At 51.0% G+C, this 19,207-nt stretch overlaps 2 protein-coding genes across 4 annotated transcripts; both read left to right on the top strand.

Annotated features, from left to right (window-relative positions):
* The first annotated feature begins 4,634 nt into the window (after nucleotides 1-4,634).
* UNC119B (unc-119 lipid binding chaperone B) lies at nucleotides 4,635-8,955 on the top strand. Its single transcript, XM_054288638.1, has 5 exons — nucleotides 4,635-4,851; nucleotides 5,308-5,421; nucleotides 5,935-6,046; nucleotides 6,251-6,423; nucleotides 7,285-8,955. The coding sequence occupies exons 1-5, from the start codon at nucleotides 4,635-4,637 to the stop codon at nucleotides 7,395-7,397; spliced, it is 729 nt and encodes a 242-aa protein (XP_054144613.1). The 3' UTR covers nucleotides 7,398-8,955.
* Nucleotides 8,956-11,439: 2,484 nt separating this feature from the next.
* ACADS (acyl-CoA dehydrogenase short chain) lies at nucleotides 11,440-18,752 on the top strand. 3 transcript variants are annotated; one of them, XM_054288999.1, is made up of 10 exons: nucleotides 11,440-11,503; nucleotides 11,802-11,962; nucleotides 13,461-13,610; nucleotides 13,757-13,868; nucleotides 14,231-14,382; nucleotides 14,656-14,826; nucleotides 16,000-16,137; nucleotides 16,371-16,466; nucleotides 16,789-16,845; nucleotides 17,426-18,752. In XM_054288999.1, the coding sequence occupies exons 1-10, from the start codon at nucleotides 11,443-11,445 to the stop codon at nucleotides 17,576-17,578; spliced, it is 1,251 nt and encodes a 416-aa protein (XP_054144974.1). In that variant the 5' UTR covers nucleotides 11,440-11,442; the 3' UTR covers nucleotides 17,579-18,752. The 3 variants fall into 3 exon arrangements, with proteins under 3 accessions (XP_054144974.1, XP_054144975.1, XP_054144976.1); XM_054289000.1 differs by lacking the exon at nucleotides 11,440-11,503 and adding an exon at nucleotides 13,046-13,074 and having other exon boundaries at nucleotides 11,873-11,962; XM_054289001.1 differs by lacking the exons at nucleotides 11,440-11,503; nucleotides 11,802-11,962 and adding exons at nucleotides 12,238-12,354; nucleotides 13,046-13,074.
* The last annotated feature ends 455 nt before the right edge of the window (nucleotides 18,753-19,207 follow it).

Raw genomic sequence — 19,207 nt, 5'->3', positions numbered from 1 at the left:
AGACAAGGCTTTTAGGATAGTTTATCCTGGCCTCTCCTAGCAGCCAGGGCACCCATTTGGTGCCACAGCTGCCCCAAGGCAGAGCTGTACAGGGTGTGATCCAGTTTGTTCTACTTGCTCAGATCTAATGAATTTGTCTTATTTGAATAAGAATAGGGAAGAGAAACAGTTCATCCTTCATGGCTTCAATTTAGTTGTTTTGACTCTGGATTTGTGCATCTCTCACTACAAAGCTGATTTCTGGGGGGTTCCTGACCCTGTTAAGGTCCTGTGAGCAATTTCCTTCCTGGTCCATCCCCTCCTGACAGGTTTGCTTTGGAAGGGGCCTTCAAACAGAGCATGTGGGAGCAGCAAGGATGGTGGGGGCTGGCCAGTCAGCACCTCTCTGGAAATGCAATACTCCAGCTCCCCTGGCCATCTCTGTCTGGTATCTGCAAGCCAGACTCAGGGGTGTAATGTGGTACCTGGTCCTGACAGGGAAAGAAAATGTTTGGGCTGGCTGTAGCTTTCCAGAATGGGTGTTTGAGGGAGTATCCAAGACATTGTTTAACTGAGAGAGGTCAGAGACAAGCCTGTTTGTGCTGATTCCTCTGCCAGCAGCAGGCAGATGGAGTGCAGCAGTGTGGGGAGCTGGGTCAGAACAGACCCTGGCATGATTCCTGTTGTGTAGAGAGGGGCAGATACAGCAATTTTAGTAAAGCTTCCACTTAATAAAGGCAAAATCACTGTCTATGATGATTCAGGCCTGGATCCAGCCTCAGAATAATGGTTTCAAAGCTTATTTTAATTGTCCCATCAGCCCCTCCTTTAAGCCAGGCTATTGAAGTCTTCTGTGTGTGTGACTAAACATCTCTGACCCTTTTGAGTGTCCCAGGTGGCAGTGAACAGAAAGCCAAATGAATTCCCTTCTCTTTTTGGTGCCTTTGTCTCAGGCTTTGAATAAAAGTCTATTTGATGGAGCTTCTTTTTTTTTTTTAAGGAGCTTCTGAGTTTTTTCTTTTTCTTCAAGGGACAGGCATTCCCTGCCCTTGAGATCAGATGGGGATGGTCTCCCTGTCCCCAGATGCCAGCTCTGGAGGTCACAGCTGAAGTAGAGAACTGTGAGCAAGTATCTTTATTTCAACCCTTGAAATCAATGGAAGAAAAGTCTAGCAGGGAATAGAAGAACTTGAAGAGCTCCTTCAGGTCTGGTGTGCCCCCAGAAGTGGCCTGAAGGCAGGATGGAGAACTTCCAGACAGTCTGGTGCCTGGGCGTCTGTGCAGTTCAGAGCTGAGTGAGTCACGCTGGGTCCTGGGAGCTGTTTGGCACTTACAGATTCTGGGTGCAGAGTGGGGCTTGGAGCATCCTGCACCCCTGATTTACTCACTGAGGGCTTGCCCCATGCTGCTTAGTTCTGAACAGAGCAGGGACCTGTGCCTTGTCCCTTGGCCTTTAAGTTGAAATGGGATTGCAACAGCCAGGGAAGTGTCTTGCTACAGGAGCTCTGGGCTGAACAAGCCTGTTGCTGATAGAAAACAGCAGGAGGGAGAGAGCCACGAGAGCAGCTTCAGCCCTTGATGTGAGACAGATCCTGAGCAGCTGCGAGGTACCAAGTGTGTCAGGCTCTGTGCGGTGCTCAAATGTGGGAGAGATCCGTCTGCTTCTTGCACGTATGATGGGGAGGGAAATATCCTTGCTGCGAATCCAAGGGAAATGGGAACTGGGCCAGCACTGAGCTGATTTACCTACTGGCACTTCTGCATCTCCACAACAAATGCCAAAGCCTAATACAATTCAAGGATGCTATTTTAACGTCGGCCTGGTTCCACCAGTCTGTCTCCACAGGCTGGTCCCACAGAGGCTCACAGAAATATTCCCAACGGCACAAACACGCCAGGCTGGAGCTGGGAAGGCTCAGAAACGTGATCACACAGATGGGCCTCCTGTGCTGCACCCCTGCTTCGTGCTGCCCAGCAGGTCTGGGGCACATGCATTCACCTTGGATCCAAATGGATTTGACCCAGGAGTATTGTAGCATTAAAGGTGCTGGGGTGGATGGGAGAGGTGAAAGCAGGTCCATGTCTTCCGGGACTCTGGCTTGCTCAGAGTTTATTGCTGTATATTAAATACTATTTTTGGAGATTGAGGGGAAGATGAGGGTGGGGAGGGATGTGACGATGCTGTCCCCAGTATGATTGGTGGGATGCTACTGCAGGTTTTTGATAGGTTTTGATTTTTTTTTTCCCAAAAAGTGCATTATTTAAAAAAAAATCAACAGAACAAGTGCTTTCCACCCTCCTAGAAACTGTGCTGGCTGATTAGAAAATGTGAATAATCTTTTGCAAACATCAAAGGTTTCTGCTAAAGAATTTGTTTGATGGAGATTTGAAGGCAAGGGGCAAAGTACAGCTTGAACCAGTTTAGCTGGGAAGAGTGTGAATCCAGGAAATGCAGGATCTCTGCCCTGGAGTTGTCCCCTGTCACACTTAATGGGGACGTGCTCTCCTGTGCTGCCATGGCTGTTCTGTCACACTGTGGCAGTTCCTGAGCTGGTGTTCTGGAGCCATGCAGTGGCTGGAAACTGGCTGGCAAGTGGGGGTCTTGAACTTTTTGTGGTTTTCTCGGGGGCTTTGTGCATTCAGGGCTTTCCCACTTGAGAAGCAGCTGGGTACGTAAAGGAGCCCCAGAGCCTGTAAGAGCAGAGGCAGGATGTGTGCTCCATGCCAGGAGACAGAAGCCAGGCCTGAGAGAGGTGCTGGTGGTGTTTGGGTCCTGTTGGGGTAGCAGAGTTGGCACATGGTCCCACTGCTCCATTGTGCCTGGCTGGGGGTGTGGCAGTGACCTGTGCCACTGGCATTAAGGACACATCACAAACTACTTCAAGCTGCAGGTCTACATTGTCTGTAAAGGCTGAAGCAATGTGAGGATGTGAGGAGAAACCTCCATCTGTACATGTCACCGGTACAAAGAGTTTTTGAGGAGGATTTTTTATTTTACTGTCCATTGTTTTGTGTTATAACAACTTGCAGTGACATTTTTTAGTTTGTTTTGCAGCAAGCTTGGGCCCTAGGTGAAAAGCACAGATACCTATTTCTGATTGCATTGGCTTTGCAGGGACTAGTTTGGGGGAGATGGGCATGGGGTGGGTTATTTTATTTTTGGTACACGGTAGCAATTTTATTTTTTAATTTTCCCAGGATGTTTGGCTGAGGGAATGTTCTGAAATCTACTGTCTGGCAGTTTAACCAGCAGTGTGCTAAAGGAAAATAAACAAAATTATATTGTCACTTGGATGAGATGGTTCCTCTTTTCTGGTGGTGGGGGCAGAGGAGCCCCCTCTGGTTTACACCCACACGAGGGAGGCTGAGCCTGGCTGACTGCTGGGTAACACCGTGCTGCTGCCTCCAGTGCAGCCCTGGTGATCTCTTGCCCATTGCTTTGAGTGATAAAGTGCAAATCGAACGGTACAACATCCTCTTAAAAGTGCTGATGTGGTTGTTGCTTCCTGCTCAGAGCCGGAGCAGCGGAGAGATGCAATCTGCTTTCTGGGCTTTGCAAGCTGCCCCCCTTTCAGCTTGAAACCGTGTCAGAGGCGGCTGGGGCTGGGGCTGGAGCAGGGAGGAAGCAGCAGCCTTGTGCTCCAGGTGCCTGCTCCTGGGGAGGTGCTTTCCTGGAAGGCCTGAGTCTGTCCTTCCTTAGGGATAGAGGCACCAAGCCCATGCAGCAAGGAGGGTTTAGGAGCACTGGTGCAGGCGGTGTTTTTTGAAATAGCATTTGGCTGGCAGTAGCAGGGTGTGCTGCTCACAAGCCACAGCAAGCGTCACAAATCACTGCTCAAAATCTGTTTCCAGTCATCATAAGCATGTTCAGTGTTGGCTGAAGTCCGAAAAGGGGATGCAGATGTTTGTTGTTCTTGCCCCAGTTCCCCAGAGGGCTGCAGGTGACTCTTAGCAACTCTTGCGTGCCTGCTGCGGCCGATGGGCTGCCCCTGCTTGGGAAGAAACACATTCTTTCCTCCTCGTATTGATACTTTGAATCCCTCCAAGTGCGACCCCCGCGGTTTTTCCCACCGGGCTGGGGAGGCTCGTCCGATGTCTGCCCCTGCCACCCGGGGGCACACGGTCCTGTCGCCGTCCCGCTCCCCAGGGACAGCAGCTGGGCTGTCCCCGGTGCTGTGCCCTCCATGGCATCCTCCTGCTGACGCTGCCCCTTCCCGAGAAGTGCTCGTCACCGTCCCCTGCACAGAGCGGGGCTCTCGGGGGACACCTGCCCTGTGTCACCGGCCGCGCTGCGGGCTCAGGCCGCGCCTTCGGAGCCGGGAGCCCAGCGCGGGGTGACGGCCGGGCGGTGCGGCGGGAGCGGGACGCGGGCTGTCAGCCAGCCGGGGCAGCGGGAGTGGGGCCGGGGTTGCTCGTTCCTTGTGCTGTTTTCCCTCAGGTAACTCGGCTTTCCCAGCCGTCCTGTCGCGCTGCGGCCCCGGGCGGAGCGGCTGCCGCGCCGGCGGTGCCCGTGCCGGGCTCTCGGGTCACCCATCCGGGCGCGACCGCGGCGGGCTCTGCTGAGCTTCTGGCGCGGCGTTGCCTGGCAACGGCCCCCGCCCCGCCCCGCGCTCCCATAGCTACCGAGGCGGGCGGCGGCCATCTTGGCAGCGGCCATGAGCGGCTCCAGGGCGCGGGCGGCGGCGGCGGCGCCGGGGCCGGACAAGAAGCTGCCGCCGGGGCCGCCGGGGTCCGCGGGGCCGCTCAGCCGCCTGCGGGGCCGCCGCGGATCGGCCGATGCGCCGCCACGGCAGCCCTGGACCGAGTCCGAGTTGCTGGCGCTGGAGACCGTCCGGCCGGAGCACGTCCTGGGGCTGTGCCGGGTGACGGAGAGTGCGTGCGGGCCGGTCCCGGGGCGGCGGGGGCTCTGCGGGTCGGGGCCGGGCCGGGCCTTTGGCGTGGGGAGCGGCGGGGCCCGGCCCGGCGCTGCCGGCGGGGGACGCGGCGGCTCGGGGTGCGCCCGCCGGCAGCTCCCGTACAACTTCCAGAAAGTTTGGGGGCTTTTGTGTTGTTTGTGGGTTTTGATTTGTTTGAGGCTTTTTGTTTTTTTGTTTTTCCTCTGGGCTGCTGATCTCTGCTTTTCTGTCCCGATCGCATCCCATTCTTGCTCTGCTACCTGGCACTTACCCTGCCTTTGTTTCTCACATCCTAAATTTTGTCCGGCTTTCATGAAGCTTCTGCAAAACAACGAGCAGTACATATCTTATCGGGCCGGGGCTTACAAAACGGGAAATTCATTTGGTAAGTGGTCACAGGTGTTTTGTAATATTACTATATTTTTTCTTCTAGATTATTTATGCAAACCTGAGGACAACATTTACAACATTGACTTCACCAGGTTTAAGATCCGGGACCTTGAAACTGGAACAGTCCTTTTTGAAATTGCCAAGCCGTCTGCTTCAGGTACAGCATACAAACGTTGCAGGGAGGATAGAGAGACTGAGAGCTGAGAGGTTGCAATGCACAACCCCTGCAAACCGAGCAGAAGGGTCCTTTGGTATATGTCCTGATGACTAAAATCCTCTCCTTTAAGCACAGGACTGAGTTTATCTATGCTGAGAAACTTGTGATTAAAATGTGATTATTGTTGGGTGGGAGAGAACTATCGACTGGCAATTTTCCTTTTTTGGGCTGGTTATAATGGAGATTGGTTGATGTGCATTGGCAGTTGTGAGGGGGGATATCCTGTGAGATTGAGGGGACGTGAGATTGAGTTCTGGAGCCACCTCGGCTGGGCCAACTGTCATGGCAAATCTTTTCTCTTTTGCTTCATGCCAGTATAAGCCTCAGACCAATCATTAAATGTGTTTACATTCACTACCTAAGCAGTAGGCATCTTGTCCTGATACACCCACTAGGCAGTGTCACCTCAGGTGTGCGCTCTGAGCAGAGTAACTCCGGGCTGGTGTTTTCCAGAGCACGCTGAGGAGGATGAGGATGACAGCAGCGAGCTGGATGCAAGTGCAGGGCGCTTTGTTCGGTACCAGTTCACCCCAGCGTTTCTCCGTCTGCGGACTGTTGGTGCAACGTGAGTACGAGCTCATGGAGAGAAGGGAGAATTGGATGTTTACAAAGTGTTACTTGACAGTTCATAACAAAACTGGGTTGAAGACTTGAGAGAGCCAATCTTAGACTCCAAATATCAAACTCTCTGTAAAGAACTCTTGTGTAGCCTCATGCCCAAGGCTCTGTTCTTCCTAACAGGTGTTTTTTTCCTGATTCTTCCATGCAGAGTGGAATTCACAGTGGGAGAAAAGCCAGTGTCAAACTTCCGAATGATTGAGAGGCATTACTTCCGAGATCGCTTACTGAAGAACTTTGATTTTGATTTTGGCTTCTGCATCCCCAGTAGCAGGAACACATGTGAACACATTTATGAGTTCCCTCAGCTCTCAGAAGACCTTAGTAAGTACCTCCTTTGCCTCACTGAGTGGTGTTTTGTTTGTGTGTGCATTCTCTCCCTCTACTTGTGAAAGAAGTTGTGACTGGGATTGAAGAGACAGAAACAAACAGATACAGGTTCCCAGTTTAGCAATGTGTAATCTTCTCTGAATTAGAGATTTGTGTGCAAAGTCTCCTCCTTTGAAAATGAAAGCCTAAGACAAACTGTGCTAAGTCACAGGCTGCAAGAACTGATCAGTCACAGGGCTGACATGCCTGATGTCTTGTAGTGTAGCCCAGAAGAAAACAAAACACCAGAGAAAGGGTTCTTTTTATACCCACACATCTGTTTTTGGCACTTGTTTGTTAGGGCTAGAGCCTCCTGCTATGGAGCAGAACTGGTTCTTCCCTGAGGTCTGTTTTTAAGCCTGCTAAGATCTCTGCAAATACAGATTGCCCAGGGTATGTTTGACCTCAGGGGGTGGATGGAGCAGAGGCACAGGGGCCCTTCTGGGGCTGCCTGGCCGTGGGGAAGGTTTGGGGTTTTCATGCCACCTGTGTACGTGGGGGGAGTGCCACAAACGAGCTCCTTCTGCTTACAGATGTGATGGTTGCTTGGCTCCATTCATGGCTCTGGCAGTTTCTAAGCTTATTTGAGTGAGGTTTCTTCATTCCCCCTCTGTTTGCATTTGACAGCTCTTGTCCTGTGAATGGGAAGAAGGGGCAGGGCAGGCTGCAGCCTTTGAAGTAAGCTCAGAAGAGCAGCTTGCTTCTCTTCCTTGTGTAGGGCAGAGCATCAGCCTAGTAAATGCAGTGGAGTGGCAGAGTCCTTTTTATCCTGACTGAGGCTGTTGGAGGTAAAGGAGCTCCCTCTCTCTTTCACAGTCCGTCTGATGGTGGAGAACCCGTACGAGACGCGCTCGGACAGCTTCTACTTTGTGGACAACAAGTTGATAATGCACAACAAGGCCGACTATGCTTACAATGGAGGACAATAATCATTCTGGCTGCTGGATGCTGTGATGCCCTTAACCATTCCAGACGTGCAGGAGTGGACTGGAGTTGCTGTCTCGTGCAACAAGGCTTCTTGCCAAACTTTTTCTCTGTGCATGAGGCTGAGAACATGAGGCAAAGACGATGGCTCCTGAAGGGAAATCTCCCTGCAACACCTCTCTGAGACTCAGCATTTCCTGCCTCTCCTCCTCTGCTCCTGGCTATCTTCTGATAACCTTGGTTAGGTCAGTGATCAGAGGGACTCTTAGACAATTCTTGCTCTTAGTCTTTCTAGTTAGTTTGCACCTTTAGTGCTTCTGATGTTTCACCTCTTGGGTGAATATCCTTTTTCAACAGGTCAGATTGTTTGTGTTAAGCTATTTCTTAGCAGGAAAATCTTAACCCCTTCCAGTAGCCAGCGATGCTTGAAGAGCAGATCTTTTGTTCAGGTGGATAGCTCATCTCTTCAGTGGCAGTGGTTTTGTTTGTGGCATTGCTGACATGGTTTTTTAGGGTGCATCCCAATATTCTCCAGTGGGAAAGAGACTAATTTAGCTTCTAAGCAGTGCAGGAATATTCCATCTGCCTCTGAGGGCCTGAGCTGCCCCTAAGAACATTTAAGCTCTGTTTTGCCAGAGATTTCACTAGAGATACAAGATAGGGGAAAAAGGAGATTGTCCCTCTGGTAGCATTTCTGTTTGAGTTTTTGTGAGCAAACTGTTGAATTTCGGAGCTCAGGGGTCAACCTTAGAGCTGAAGTTAATCTCACTATATTTACCATTTCTCCTTCTTCCCTTTGTAGGAATTTTTGGCCCTTGGTACAGAATGTATTGCTTTTCAGGTGGACAGCACATTGTCAACCTGGCTGGGGTGAAGGTATCCTTCTAGCAGGGCTTAGAGGAAAGAGAATGTGGAAAATCACTTGAAAAAGGAGTAGGAAGCAGAGCTTCCTGGGCTTCAGTCTGTAATTGTAAACCTGACTGGTCTGTCAGAGTTGCTGTGAGCAGCACCAGCTCATTTTCTGTGTTGCAGGGGAGATATTAGTAGCTAAAAGCTTCCCAGGTCAGATCACTCAGTGTTATGGAGTGGGATCCTTGAAAAGTGAGAATGTACATGGTTCTCTTTTTCATTGTTCCCATCATTGCTCTGCCTGCTCAGCTGCTTATTTATGGTTTAGGAAGTCATGTTGCCAGGTTGATACCACAGCTGTGTTTGGGATCTGGCAATGGGAGATAGCATCATGCAGTAGGAAGAGGAGGACCTGTGTCTTGCCGATAGCTGTGCTGGGGCAAGCTCCCAACTGTGCAAAATCTCAGCTATCACAACCTTTTTTGCCAGTTTTACTGGCTCTCAAGACTGGTACTTTTCCTGTCCCCATGCTGGGCTGCTCAGTTGTGTCTCTTGTTGGGGGAGTTAGGTTGTGTCTAGACTGGAGACCTTTCCTAATACTACTTCCATTTGTTCTTGGGACAGTTAAAAGCTAACTCTTCAGTGGTTACCTGTTGTGTTAAGAGGGATTCAGGGTAGTTTGTGTTTCAGCAGGGTTGAGTGGGGTGGACATCAGAGCCTGTTAATGCAGACAGCAATAGGAAACCACTGCCTTTACTCCAGATTAGTGAAAGTAACTTTGGCGTGGAACATCAGCTGGCATCAGAGTAAGCAGTGAGAGAGTGTGGGGTAGCAGCCATGAATGAATCTCCAGCTCTTAGGAAGATACTTAATTATGATTAACCACAACAAATGACCTGTTCTGGGTGGAGCATTAATCATAAGCAACCACAACAAATGTCTTGGGAATGTGGAGGGGCAGGGTCTGCCTGATGGAAAGATGAACTATTCTGCCACCATCGATCCCCTCCAGCATCTCCACAGGCACTATTGCAATCTTGTTTAGGATCTTCAGGATTAGTTAAAGCTCCTGTTGAGTTGGATCTTGAGATGTCTCTTACAGTGAGCACCTTCCACAGCCCTCCTGCTGTGCCTCTGAGGTGGGAGCTTTGCTCTGAGTTACTCACCACAAAGCGAACTGCCTGGAAGTGTGCTTTTCATCTTGAAGTGTTCAGAAATAGTGTCTGAAGAGCCTACTCGTTATTCCCTGGCAAATTTTAGCATATTGAACTGAATTTTGTATGTAGTATAAATCCAGGTGCCTTTAAACTTTTATCACACTTTCTACATGAAGCAACCTCTCGCTTTTCTTAGGAGTGTGACGATTCCCATCTGTTTCTCTTGTCACTGTAAAGGTTCCTCAAAGGCGATGGGCTCCTCACCAGGGCGGGAGCGCGCACGGGGCGCTGGGGGCGCGCACGGGGCGCGCGCGCCATCTGCTGGCGGCGGGAGCGCGCTGCCGGGGCTGGTCCCGGTGGGAAAAGGGAATTGCTGTCCTTGGCCAGCAGCAGAGACGAGGAGACAGCACTGAAGCGGTTGCTTTCGCACTGGTGAATGCGTTGGCTATTCAGCAATAAAAGGGAGAAGTGGAGGAAAACCGGGAGACCCTGCGGTTTTTAACTGAGTGTGTTTGCTTTGCCAAATCAGAAGGTCTTTGCCCTAAAAGCATGCTGCAGGAAAAAGAAAGTCCCTACAAGAGGGCAACCCAGCACTGAAAAAGTTGATTGTAATCCAGAAAGTCAGGGATTTCCAAACTCCTGTTCCCACTTTAGTAGCTTTCCTAGGATTCCTTTTCTCTTAGGTACTTTCTATAAAGCCTCTTTTCCTTGTGGCAGGGATGATTTCTTTGGTAAACACAGTTTAGCAGACCAGCTTCCTTCTGGAGTGTGTGCTCTGGTGTTTTAATGATGGGTCAAAAGCTACTCATGCCAGTGAGCTTGGAAGAAATTCCACTGGGATCACATCCTTGTCAGGTGAATGGTCAGTTGTATCCTGGTGCTGCAGGCAAAGGAGGTGCTATCAGTGTTAGTTGGAGTTTGAGCAAGAAAAAAGGTATCAAAGACTACTTCTCTCAGATTTTGTGCTGAGTTGGAAAAAGAAAAACGTTGGGACCATAGTGAGTTTGCTCAAAACTTCAAAAAGAAAGGGACCAAACCCACAGATACATATTATGTTTTTTCCAGTATTTGTCCTCTTATTACCAGGACCTCTTTTTCACATTTTTGAGGCAAGGGCTTTAGATCCATGCCAGCAAACTTCCTGCAGAGCTATTTTCATGCCTTGAGTGTGGAATATATACTGCACCTTGTGAAGGAAGGTCATCTCTTGTTGTATGGACTGGGTACTTCTGTCCTTGTCCTCTGTTTTTGGTAGGAAATGTCTTGTATGTGTACTTGAGGATTTTTTTCAATGTTTCTTGTTGCAGAGGAGCAGCAGCCTCTTCTCTGGTGGTTGGGGATGCTTATTCCATTATCTGAGGGTTCAGGAAGAATAAAACAAGTGTTTATTAGTCAGAAATGAAGGAGGAAGGCGGTTGTGAAGCACTAAGGTCCAAATGTAGCAACTCTACTTCTCAGCTCTGTGTTTCATCACGTCATCTTCAACTGTTTCCCAGTTTTCTGCCCTGCTGTCCTGTGACATGGAGCTACTTCGTGCTACCCGCGAGCCTGGCTCGCTGTGGGCTGTGACCCTCGGACACAAACGCTGCCATCTCCTGTCCTTGCCGAGGGCAAGGCTGAGTGCTGACGGCCTGCTGGAGTCAGCACCTCTTCCTCTCCAGCAGCAGCAGGACAATGAACACCAGCAAACGCCCTCTCCTCCTGCCTGGATCCCAGTGCTGTTACAGGACCCGTATTTATCTCTCACTGTGTGGCCTTGGGGCTGCTGGCGCATGGACTCCTCTGTGCTGTCCCCTTCGGACCCTGCTCCCGTGGCCGTGGCAGCGCCGCGGGGCTGTCCTGGTGCCGCTGTGTTTGTACACGCGTGGTTTTGTCACCAGCAGTCGGAATAAAGGACCTTCCTTCCCTTTCCTTCCTTCTCTTCCCTTCTCTCCCTCCCTCCCTTCTCTCCCCGCTGCCCGGCGGGGGCGGGGCCGGGGCGGGGGGGCCGCCCGGCCAGGGGGCGGCGCGTGCGCGCCGGGCCCGCGCTCCGTCAGGCGGCGCCATGGCGATGGCGGCGGCGGCGATGGCGGCGGTCGTGTCCCGCTGCGGCGGAGCGCCCCGGGGTGAGGCTGGCGGAGAGGCTTCCCTCTGCTGCGGCTGCTCGGGGGGGCCGCGGGGCACCGGGAGGGGCGGGAAGGGCCGCGGCCCGCGGGGGAGGTGGCGTCCCGGTGCCCTTCAGGGCCTGCCTGAGGCGAGTCCCCTCAGGCGCGGGAGTGGCGCCGCCCTTCAGCCGGGCCGCAGCCGAGGCCGCGGGAAGGTGGCTCGGGCTCGGGGGATCCTCAGGGCCCCTCACGGGCCGGCGCCCGGCCCCGGGCCGGTGTGAAGGGCGGCGGCGGCGCTGAGTCCCGTCCCCGCTTCCAGCGCTGGCCCTGCGGTGCCGCCGGCTGCACACCGTGTACCAGAGCGCGGAGCTGCCCGAGACGCACCAGATGCTGCGGCAGACGGTCCGGGACTTCGCAGAGAAGGAGCTGATGCCGCTGGCAGCGCAGCTGGACAAGGAGCACCGCTTCCCGGCCGAGCAGGTGGGTGCAGGGTTGGGAAGTCACAGCCACAGACCCCTTTCCTGGTGCCCTGGGGCAGCACCCCTGGGGCTGAGGCAGCATGTACATCCAGCGCCGGCTTAGCAGAAAATTGAAGTTTAGACCAACTAGTTGCTCTGAATGTGGACGTTGTAATTCCCACAGGGCATTTTAAGCTTTTCATTTTTATTTGTGTTTCTCTGTATCTGACTTTAGTACCACTGAGTTTTTAGTTCTCTTACCAGTTCTCTTACCATCTGTGGGCTGTAATAAGAAATTATAAAACTAATTTATAAAATTAACATATACTTTTGCAGACTGCACATAATGGTTTATGGTGAGGAATCATAGATGGCATGAATGCATTTCAGATGGTGGAAAAAAGCGATCAGGAGGTACATGCTGCTTATCCTCTGGGGCTGTAAATAAATCAAAATTTCAGCCAAACTAGTGATTTTTCATGTGGAAAGAGACACCAGTGTGCATGTTAAGCAATGAAATACAAAGCTCCAGCAAAATAGATCCTGTTAGCCAAGAGACTAACATTAACCAAGAGACTCCAGGCAAACACTGTCAGAGGCATGAGAGTTTTGTCACATTCATTTTTCTATTAAGGTATAAGGATGGTAGCCAGGAAAGTCACACTTACCCTAAGGAAGAAAATAACTCTACTCCTTACTGTTCTCATCTAAAAAATTTACATTTGATTCTGAATCTTTTGGCTTGAATGTGTAGGGGAAAATTCAAGATACAAACAAGTGTTTAATAAGATGAAGCAACATACATAGAACCAGTGGCTGTCTTGTTCATCTTCTGTATTTAATGTGGAGGATTGGTGTTTTGGGTGCCCACATAGGAGGGAAATTATGTATCTAAAGATTCTCCCTGGTTCCTCTAAAAACAAGCAGAGGCTTATGGTTGTAAAGCAAGGGGTCTAGCTGGGGAACTTGGGGTGGATTGATTGCAATGTAACTAACAAAAAAATTCTCTGGGAAGCAAGTTCTGGCTTTGTTAGGAATGAAAAAAATCACCTTGCACCACTGTTTTCTGCAGTCATTCATTCTGTAAAATTCTTCCTTTGTGCAGTCCTAGGCTGAAGCTCAGCAGACTCAAAGGTAAAGTTCTGATGATTTTTATCAGCTAGATTTCCCATTTCTGCTGACAGGAGACATGCAAGGGTAGAGCTTTGGTGGGAGGCTGAGGAAATGCTGGTGGAGTTCTGTCTCTGTCTTTCACCTTGAGAAGGCTCCCCCCTTCCCAGTACTGAAGAAAGCTCTTTAAACAAGCAAGAGCCTGAACAGCAGTGACTGTGTACGGCTCCTGCTGAAGTCACTGGGATCTGGGGACACTTACCAGTTTGTTGAGATTCCCATTTCACCAGGAGTTGTGTGCATCTTTTCCTCTGGTGTAGCCCTCCCATGCCGTGTGTGCTCTCCGTGTGTCTGTATTTGCTGGCACGCTGGTGCTGCAGAGGATGGGAGCTGTCTGTTCCTGTGTGCAGGTGAAGAAGATGGGAGCCTTGGGGCTGCTGGCCATGGACGTGCCAGAGAAGTACAAAGGAGCAGGGCTCGACTACCTGGCCTATTCCATCGCTGTGGAGGAGATCAGCAGGGGCTGCGCCTCCACCGGCGTCATCGTCAGCGTCAACAACGTGAGCGTGAGCCTGGCATAGCTCAGGGGTGTCTGGGAGAAGGGGATCTGTTCTGTGCTGGGCTCTCTGCTGTGTGGAGAGCACTTTAGAGAGCTGCTCCATTGGTTGTACCTTCAAGAGGCACTAACAGCACCAAATTCTTAAAGTCCCTGTATTTAGGGCCAATACTCAAGTTTGGCTCTGAAGAGCAGAAGCACCAGTGGATTGCTCCCTTCACCAGTGGAGAGAAAATTGGATGTTTTGCCCTCAGTGAACCAGGTGATGTGACTGTTACCATGCCTGTTGCAAAGAACGTGGTGTAGCTTCCTTCCCTGGTCAGGTCTAGGATGAGCTTTAGGTCTTTGAAGCTGGTACAGTTTGTGGGAGGGTTGTTTATAGCAGTTCTGTGTGAGTGGAGTCTCAGTTCCCAAGGCATGAACTGCCATCCTCTGGTCCCTGCTGAAAATACTCATTCTGTGTGCACACCTTGCACACGTGGGCCTTTCCCTGTTCTGTGGGAAGGACAGTGGTGACACTGCCACAGTTCAAGAGGTGCTGTGAGCTGATGAGGTGCAGGTGGGGGTGGCTTTGCCCCCTGTGTCACTGATCACCTGAGGTTTGTTTGCTCCTGCTTCCCTCAGGAAATGGCAGCGATGCGGGCGCAGCCTCCACTGTGGCGCGCCTGGATGGGGACGAGTGGGTTCTGAACGGCACCAAGGCCTGGATCACCAACGCCTGGGACGCCTCAGCCACCGTGGTGTTTGCTACCACAGATAAATCCCTGAAGCACAAGGTGAGATAGTTTGTATCAGCCAGGAAAAGGGGGTGGGAGTGAAGGAGTTGTGGAGAAGCACTTTGCCACGGCTGGGACTCTGTTTTTAGAGCCATGCAGGCATTGACCAGAGATGGGGGTGATGTGCTGGTTTTGCTCTGTCTCAGCTATCCTCTCCCTCCTCCTGGTTACCTGGACATTTGGCTTTTATGTAAAATGAGGGGAGCCTGTTGACAGTCAAGGAAGTGGGAAGGTAAGAAGACACCATTGCTAAGAGTTTGGGTCTCATTGCAGGGCATTAGTGCATTCCTGGTTCCCATGCCAACAGCTGGGCTGTCACTGGGGAAGAAAGAAGACAAACTGGGAATCCGAGCCTCTTCCACTGCTAACCTGATATTTGAGGACTGCCGGATACCCAAGGGAAACCTCCTGGGGCAGCCAGGAATGGGCTTCAAAATTGCCATGGTAAGAGAGGGATGGGGTGCAGCTCTGGGGGTGTGCAGTGTAGCTCCCAAGCTTGCTGTTCTGTAAACCATTTCCAGAGGCAGTCACTTCAGGGAGGACTGCTTGCATAAGGTGTTGACCCTTCTTGCCAACATGGGAGGAATCATTCCCAGAGCTTGATGAATGTTTAATTTACACAGGTCTTTGATAGCACTTTTATTGTGCCAGTTCTCAGCTAGAGCAATACTGATACCATTGAGGTGCTGTGTCAATAGGGGCAGTATTTTTTAATTTTTATTCTTTCTCAATCCTCTGTTCCTCCAGCTGTACCCATAGATAAAGGGAAAGCATGGCATTTCCCCGTGTGAGTACTGTGGCAGAGGAAAGTTGTCCTGGAGTCTCGTGACAACTTCTGCAGTGTCTAAAGGTGAATGACAGCTGAGTTATGGTATGCATGTGACTTCTGAGGAGGAGCAAGGCAGCTGGGAACAGATTTGTTTCCTGCACTGTCCTTTAAGAATGGTCATTGCTCGCTCTGGAGGGGCACAGCACCCTTTGTTGGCCTGACATTTTGGGTCGAGCTGCCTGGAGCAGAGCCCATTCCATTATGTCCAGAACTAAAAGTGGTTGGTGACTGACAGGTTCTTTTAAAGACCTTCAGCCTAGGGTTGAGAAGATAAAGCCTTTTCTCCCTGTGCAGCAATTTCTTCCTGTGCACAGAGGGGCAGAGTAGGTGTTTGAGCTAAGTCATTTGATTGACTGGGTTCACTAATGAGTTTGAAAAATCCTTTCCCATGTGTGTCCAAATGATGAGGATATAAAAAGAAAACTGACCAGATTTCCAAAGTAAAATCAGCTGCAGAGTGCGTTAGGTCTGCTTGAGGAGTTGTTTCCAGCCCCTTCCAGAGCAGATCCCTGTTGTGCTGCTTCCCTTATTTTGCTCCCTCTGTTTTTCTCCCAGCTAATAAGCAATCCCTCTCCTTTCTCTTTCTATTGATGAACTCCTGCCTTCTCTCTGCAGTGGCAGTGCTTGTTACAGCTCTCTATTCCTGCATAACTGGGAATTGTGAATCAAGGAGGTCTCTGACCAGAGGATTTTAAGGCTACAGCAGCTTTTCAGCAACATCAGAAATGTGTCTGTACTATTCTTGCTCAAGCATAACTTGACTTACATGTATTTCATGTCTTTCTCAGCAAGCTCTGGATGGAGGAAGGATTGGTATTGCCTCACAGGCACTTGGAATAGCACAGGCAGCTCTGGACTGTGCTGTGGATTATGCTGAGAAGAGAATGGCCTTTGGGTCACCCATCACAAAGCTTCAGGCAGTGCAGGTACGGGCAGGGCACATGGGCTGGTGGAAAGTCCATGTGGGTGGGGTGTCAGGCACACAGTGCACTTTGTACTGTCTGGGGTAAACAGGGTCATAATTCTGTTTTCAAATGCTGTTAAAACTAATTGTTGGGACAGAGGCTCCTTTTCCTTAGATGGCCCCAAGGGTGGAAGAATTCAGCTGTCCCTTGTGCAGGCAGAGGCCCTGGACCCAAGGCACTGTTTGTTGTTGCAGTTCAAGCTGGCAGACATGGCTGTGGCCTTGGAGGGTGCACGCCTGCTGACCTGGAGAGCTGCTATGCTCAAGGACAATGGGAAGCCCTTCACTAAGGTATGTCCAGCCCTGCTTTGTCCAGCAGCCACAGCACAGGACAGGCTCAAAGCCAGGAGCCCCACTCCATGGAGCACTGCTGTGCTCAGCACTGCTGGGGTGTGACCCCCAGCAGGTCCTGGGCCTGCTGCCCACCCTGGGGCAGCCCCCTGAGCTCAGCACTGGCCTTAGCCAAGGGGAGAGGGGTGACTGCTCTCAGCTGCCACCATCATCAGGCCTGTCTCTCTGCACAGCTGCTCTGTGAGGGTTCAAGCTCCTTGTGCAGGTGAGGGGTTCCTTTTTGTGACAGCTGCACTCTCAGTGATGTTTTCCTTCCCCAAAGGAAGCGGCAATGGCCAAACTGGCTGCATCGGAAGCTGCAACGGCCATTGCTCATCAGGTAACTGTCAACTGACAATTCTGACATATGGCATGTGGGAAGGGACTTTGGATGTCTCACAAGTGCTTTGGGAAGGGGGGATGGAATTTACTGATTTATATATATTTGAAACACACCAACCGAAGTAAGCAACCAGTTCTATGGCTGAAGCTGTTTAGCACAACCATCTTCAGAGGATGTGGGGAAGTAGGAGGATGGCAGGGGTTCATACTGGCCTGTGGCAGCTGTATTATTAAAGTGACCTGTGCCTGCAGCTGTCCAGGGCAGTGGCAGTTTTAAGGAGCAGTAATGTGGGGGAGAGCATGGGGCCACTAATCATCACCACTGCACCTGGATGAGATCCTCTGTTCCTTGGTTTAGTGTCCCATCATCTTAGAATACAGATGACTAACAGATACAATGAACTGGAATATCCATATTGTTCTTACCCAGATCAATCCTGTGTATTCCTGAGCTGCAGTCATCCTCATGTGTCCCACCCTCCCCATTATTCCTCTCAAAATGGCCGTTTGTGCATGTGCATTCTGTAGAAAAGATTTCTTGACCCCACTTTGTTCCTAAGCTGCTGCCTTTGTTCCAGGCTATCCAGATCCTGGGAGGGATGGGCTATGTGACAGAGATGCCGGCGGAGCGGCACTACCGCGACGCTCGCATCACCGAGATCTACGAGGGGACCAGTGAGATCCAGAGACTGGTGATTGCAGGGCAGCTGCTCAAGGCCTACCGAGGCTGAGGAAGCTGCCTGGAGCAGCACACTGCCCCCAGTGCATCCTAATGGTGCACAGTGATGGAGTTTGACCCTCTTGAATGAGGCTATTGATGGAGGTTTTCCTCACCAATGAGTAACTGACCCTCTAGTTAAAATGTGCTGATTCTTCTTTGGACAAAGTATGGCACACTGAGGCTGGACTGAGGTTTGTAAGTGATGGCTGAGTGCAGGAGGGAGGAGGCAGCCTGTGCTCATAGGGCAGCCTGGGGCTTTTGCTAAATGGGACTGTTGGAATGGCTTGGTAGTGGCAAAATGACAGCACTTGCCAGCCACTGCCAGTTTTGCTGAATTTGTCACTACATGGCCCTGGATAACCAGTGCCAGAGTCACAGATGCTGAGGGCTGTGACTCCTGTGCCCTGCTTCAGGCTGCTGGTGCCTCTGCAGACCAGACTGCAGTGGAGTTCAGGTGTGGGATGCAGCTGTGGGTGAGCTCCTAATGGGACAGCCCAGGCTGAGGTAATCCCTGCAGCAGGGCCCCTCTCACTTCCAGCAGGAGAGGAGCCAGACAGGAGGACATGCAGGGACAACCCACACACAGAGGAATCTGAGCAGAGACTGTAGCTGCTGTCTGCATAGATTTGACAACACAAAGAATTCCTCGATCTGGGCCAGCAGGGCCCAGCACCTGCTCACTCAGCTGCTCTGGGATGTAGGGATAGAAGCAAAGGACAGCAAAGCTGCAGTGCCTAGGACTACTTTGTAAAAAAATCAAAATAAACAAAAAACTCCCTCTGCTCCCAAATCTGTCCTGCAATATCAGCAGGAAAGGAAGTGCCTGACAGGGCAGTAACAGCTTTTAATCTTGACATATTTTGGGCAATGAGGAAATGAAGAGATGACACACAAAGCTCACCAGGAAGCTTTAGCAGTAGCACATCCTCAATCAGTGATCATTGGTAAGACATTAACTTTAGGAGCATCAACAGCCAAAGGAAAAGCTCTAAACTCAGGAGAAGAGGGAGAGGATTAAGGCTAGAGCCTGCATGGTCCAGTCTGCCTCCTTGTCCAAACAAGTACACTAGAGGGAAATGGTTCTTTTCCTGTGGTGCCATTTATTTAAACTTGTGTGCAGAGAAGAGCAGGATTCTGTTACACGAGAGAGCAGAGAAGATGAATAAAACCTGATTTTAAAGGACCACCACTCCCTCACCTTTTGTTTAAATGCAGGTGTGAATTAATTTAGAATAATTTCTTCCAGTCTCAAGACGCAGGAGCAGAAACCAGTAGGGGCAGCATGCAGCAGTGAGACCAGTTCTCAGTGATGTCACTCATCCCTGGGCAGGGCGCTGGAGGGCAACAGCGTGTTGGGGCAAGGGCCTCAAGTGCTCAGTTTCTCCTTGTTCTACTGTGCGTAAGGATTGACAGCACTTGCCAGGTAGTGCATTCAACAGGAGCATTCCTACTGGAAAATCATTCCAGTCATCTTGAATGTGCTGTAAATTATGGAGGGCTTCTCTGGATGAAGCTTGATTTCAGCCTGTATCACCTCTTTGATTCCTGCAGGCTCACTTCAGTGATGGTACCTGAAGATGTGGGATAATATTTTACACTAACTTATTGCAGCCACTCAGGTAGACCAGGAGCTGCAGGG

The sequence above is a fragment of the Melozone crissalis genome, unplaced genomic scaffold (assembly GCF_028551555.1).
Source record: "Melozone crissalis strain CALT ecotype California unplaced genomic scaffold, PUWL_Pcris_2 ptg000063l_1, whole genome shotgun sequence".
Lineage (NCBI taxonomy): Eukaryota > Metazoa > Chordata > Aves > Passeriformes > Passerellidae > Melozone > Melozone crissalis.
This window is presented reverse-complemented; position numbering and strand designations above follow the sequence as displayed.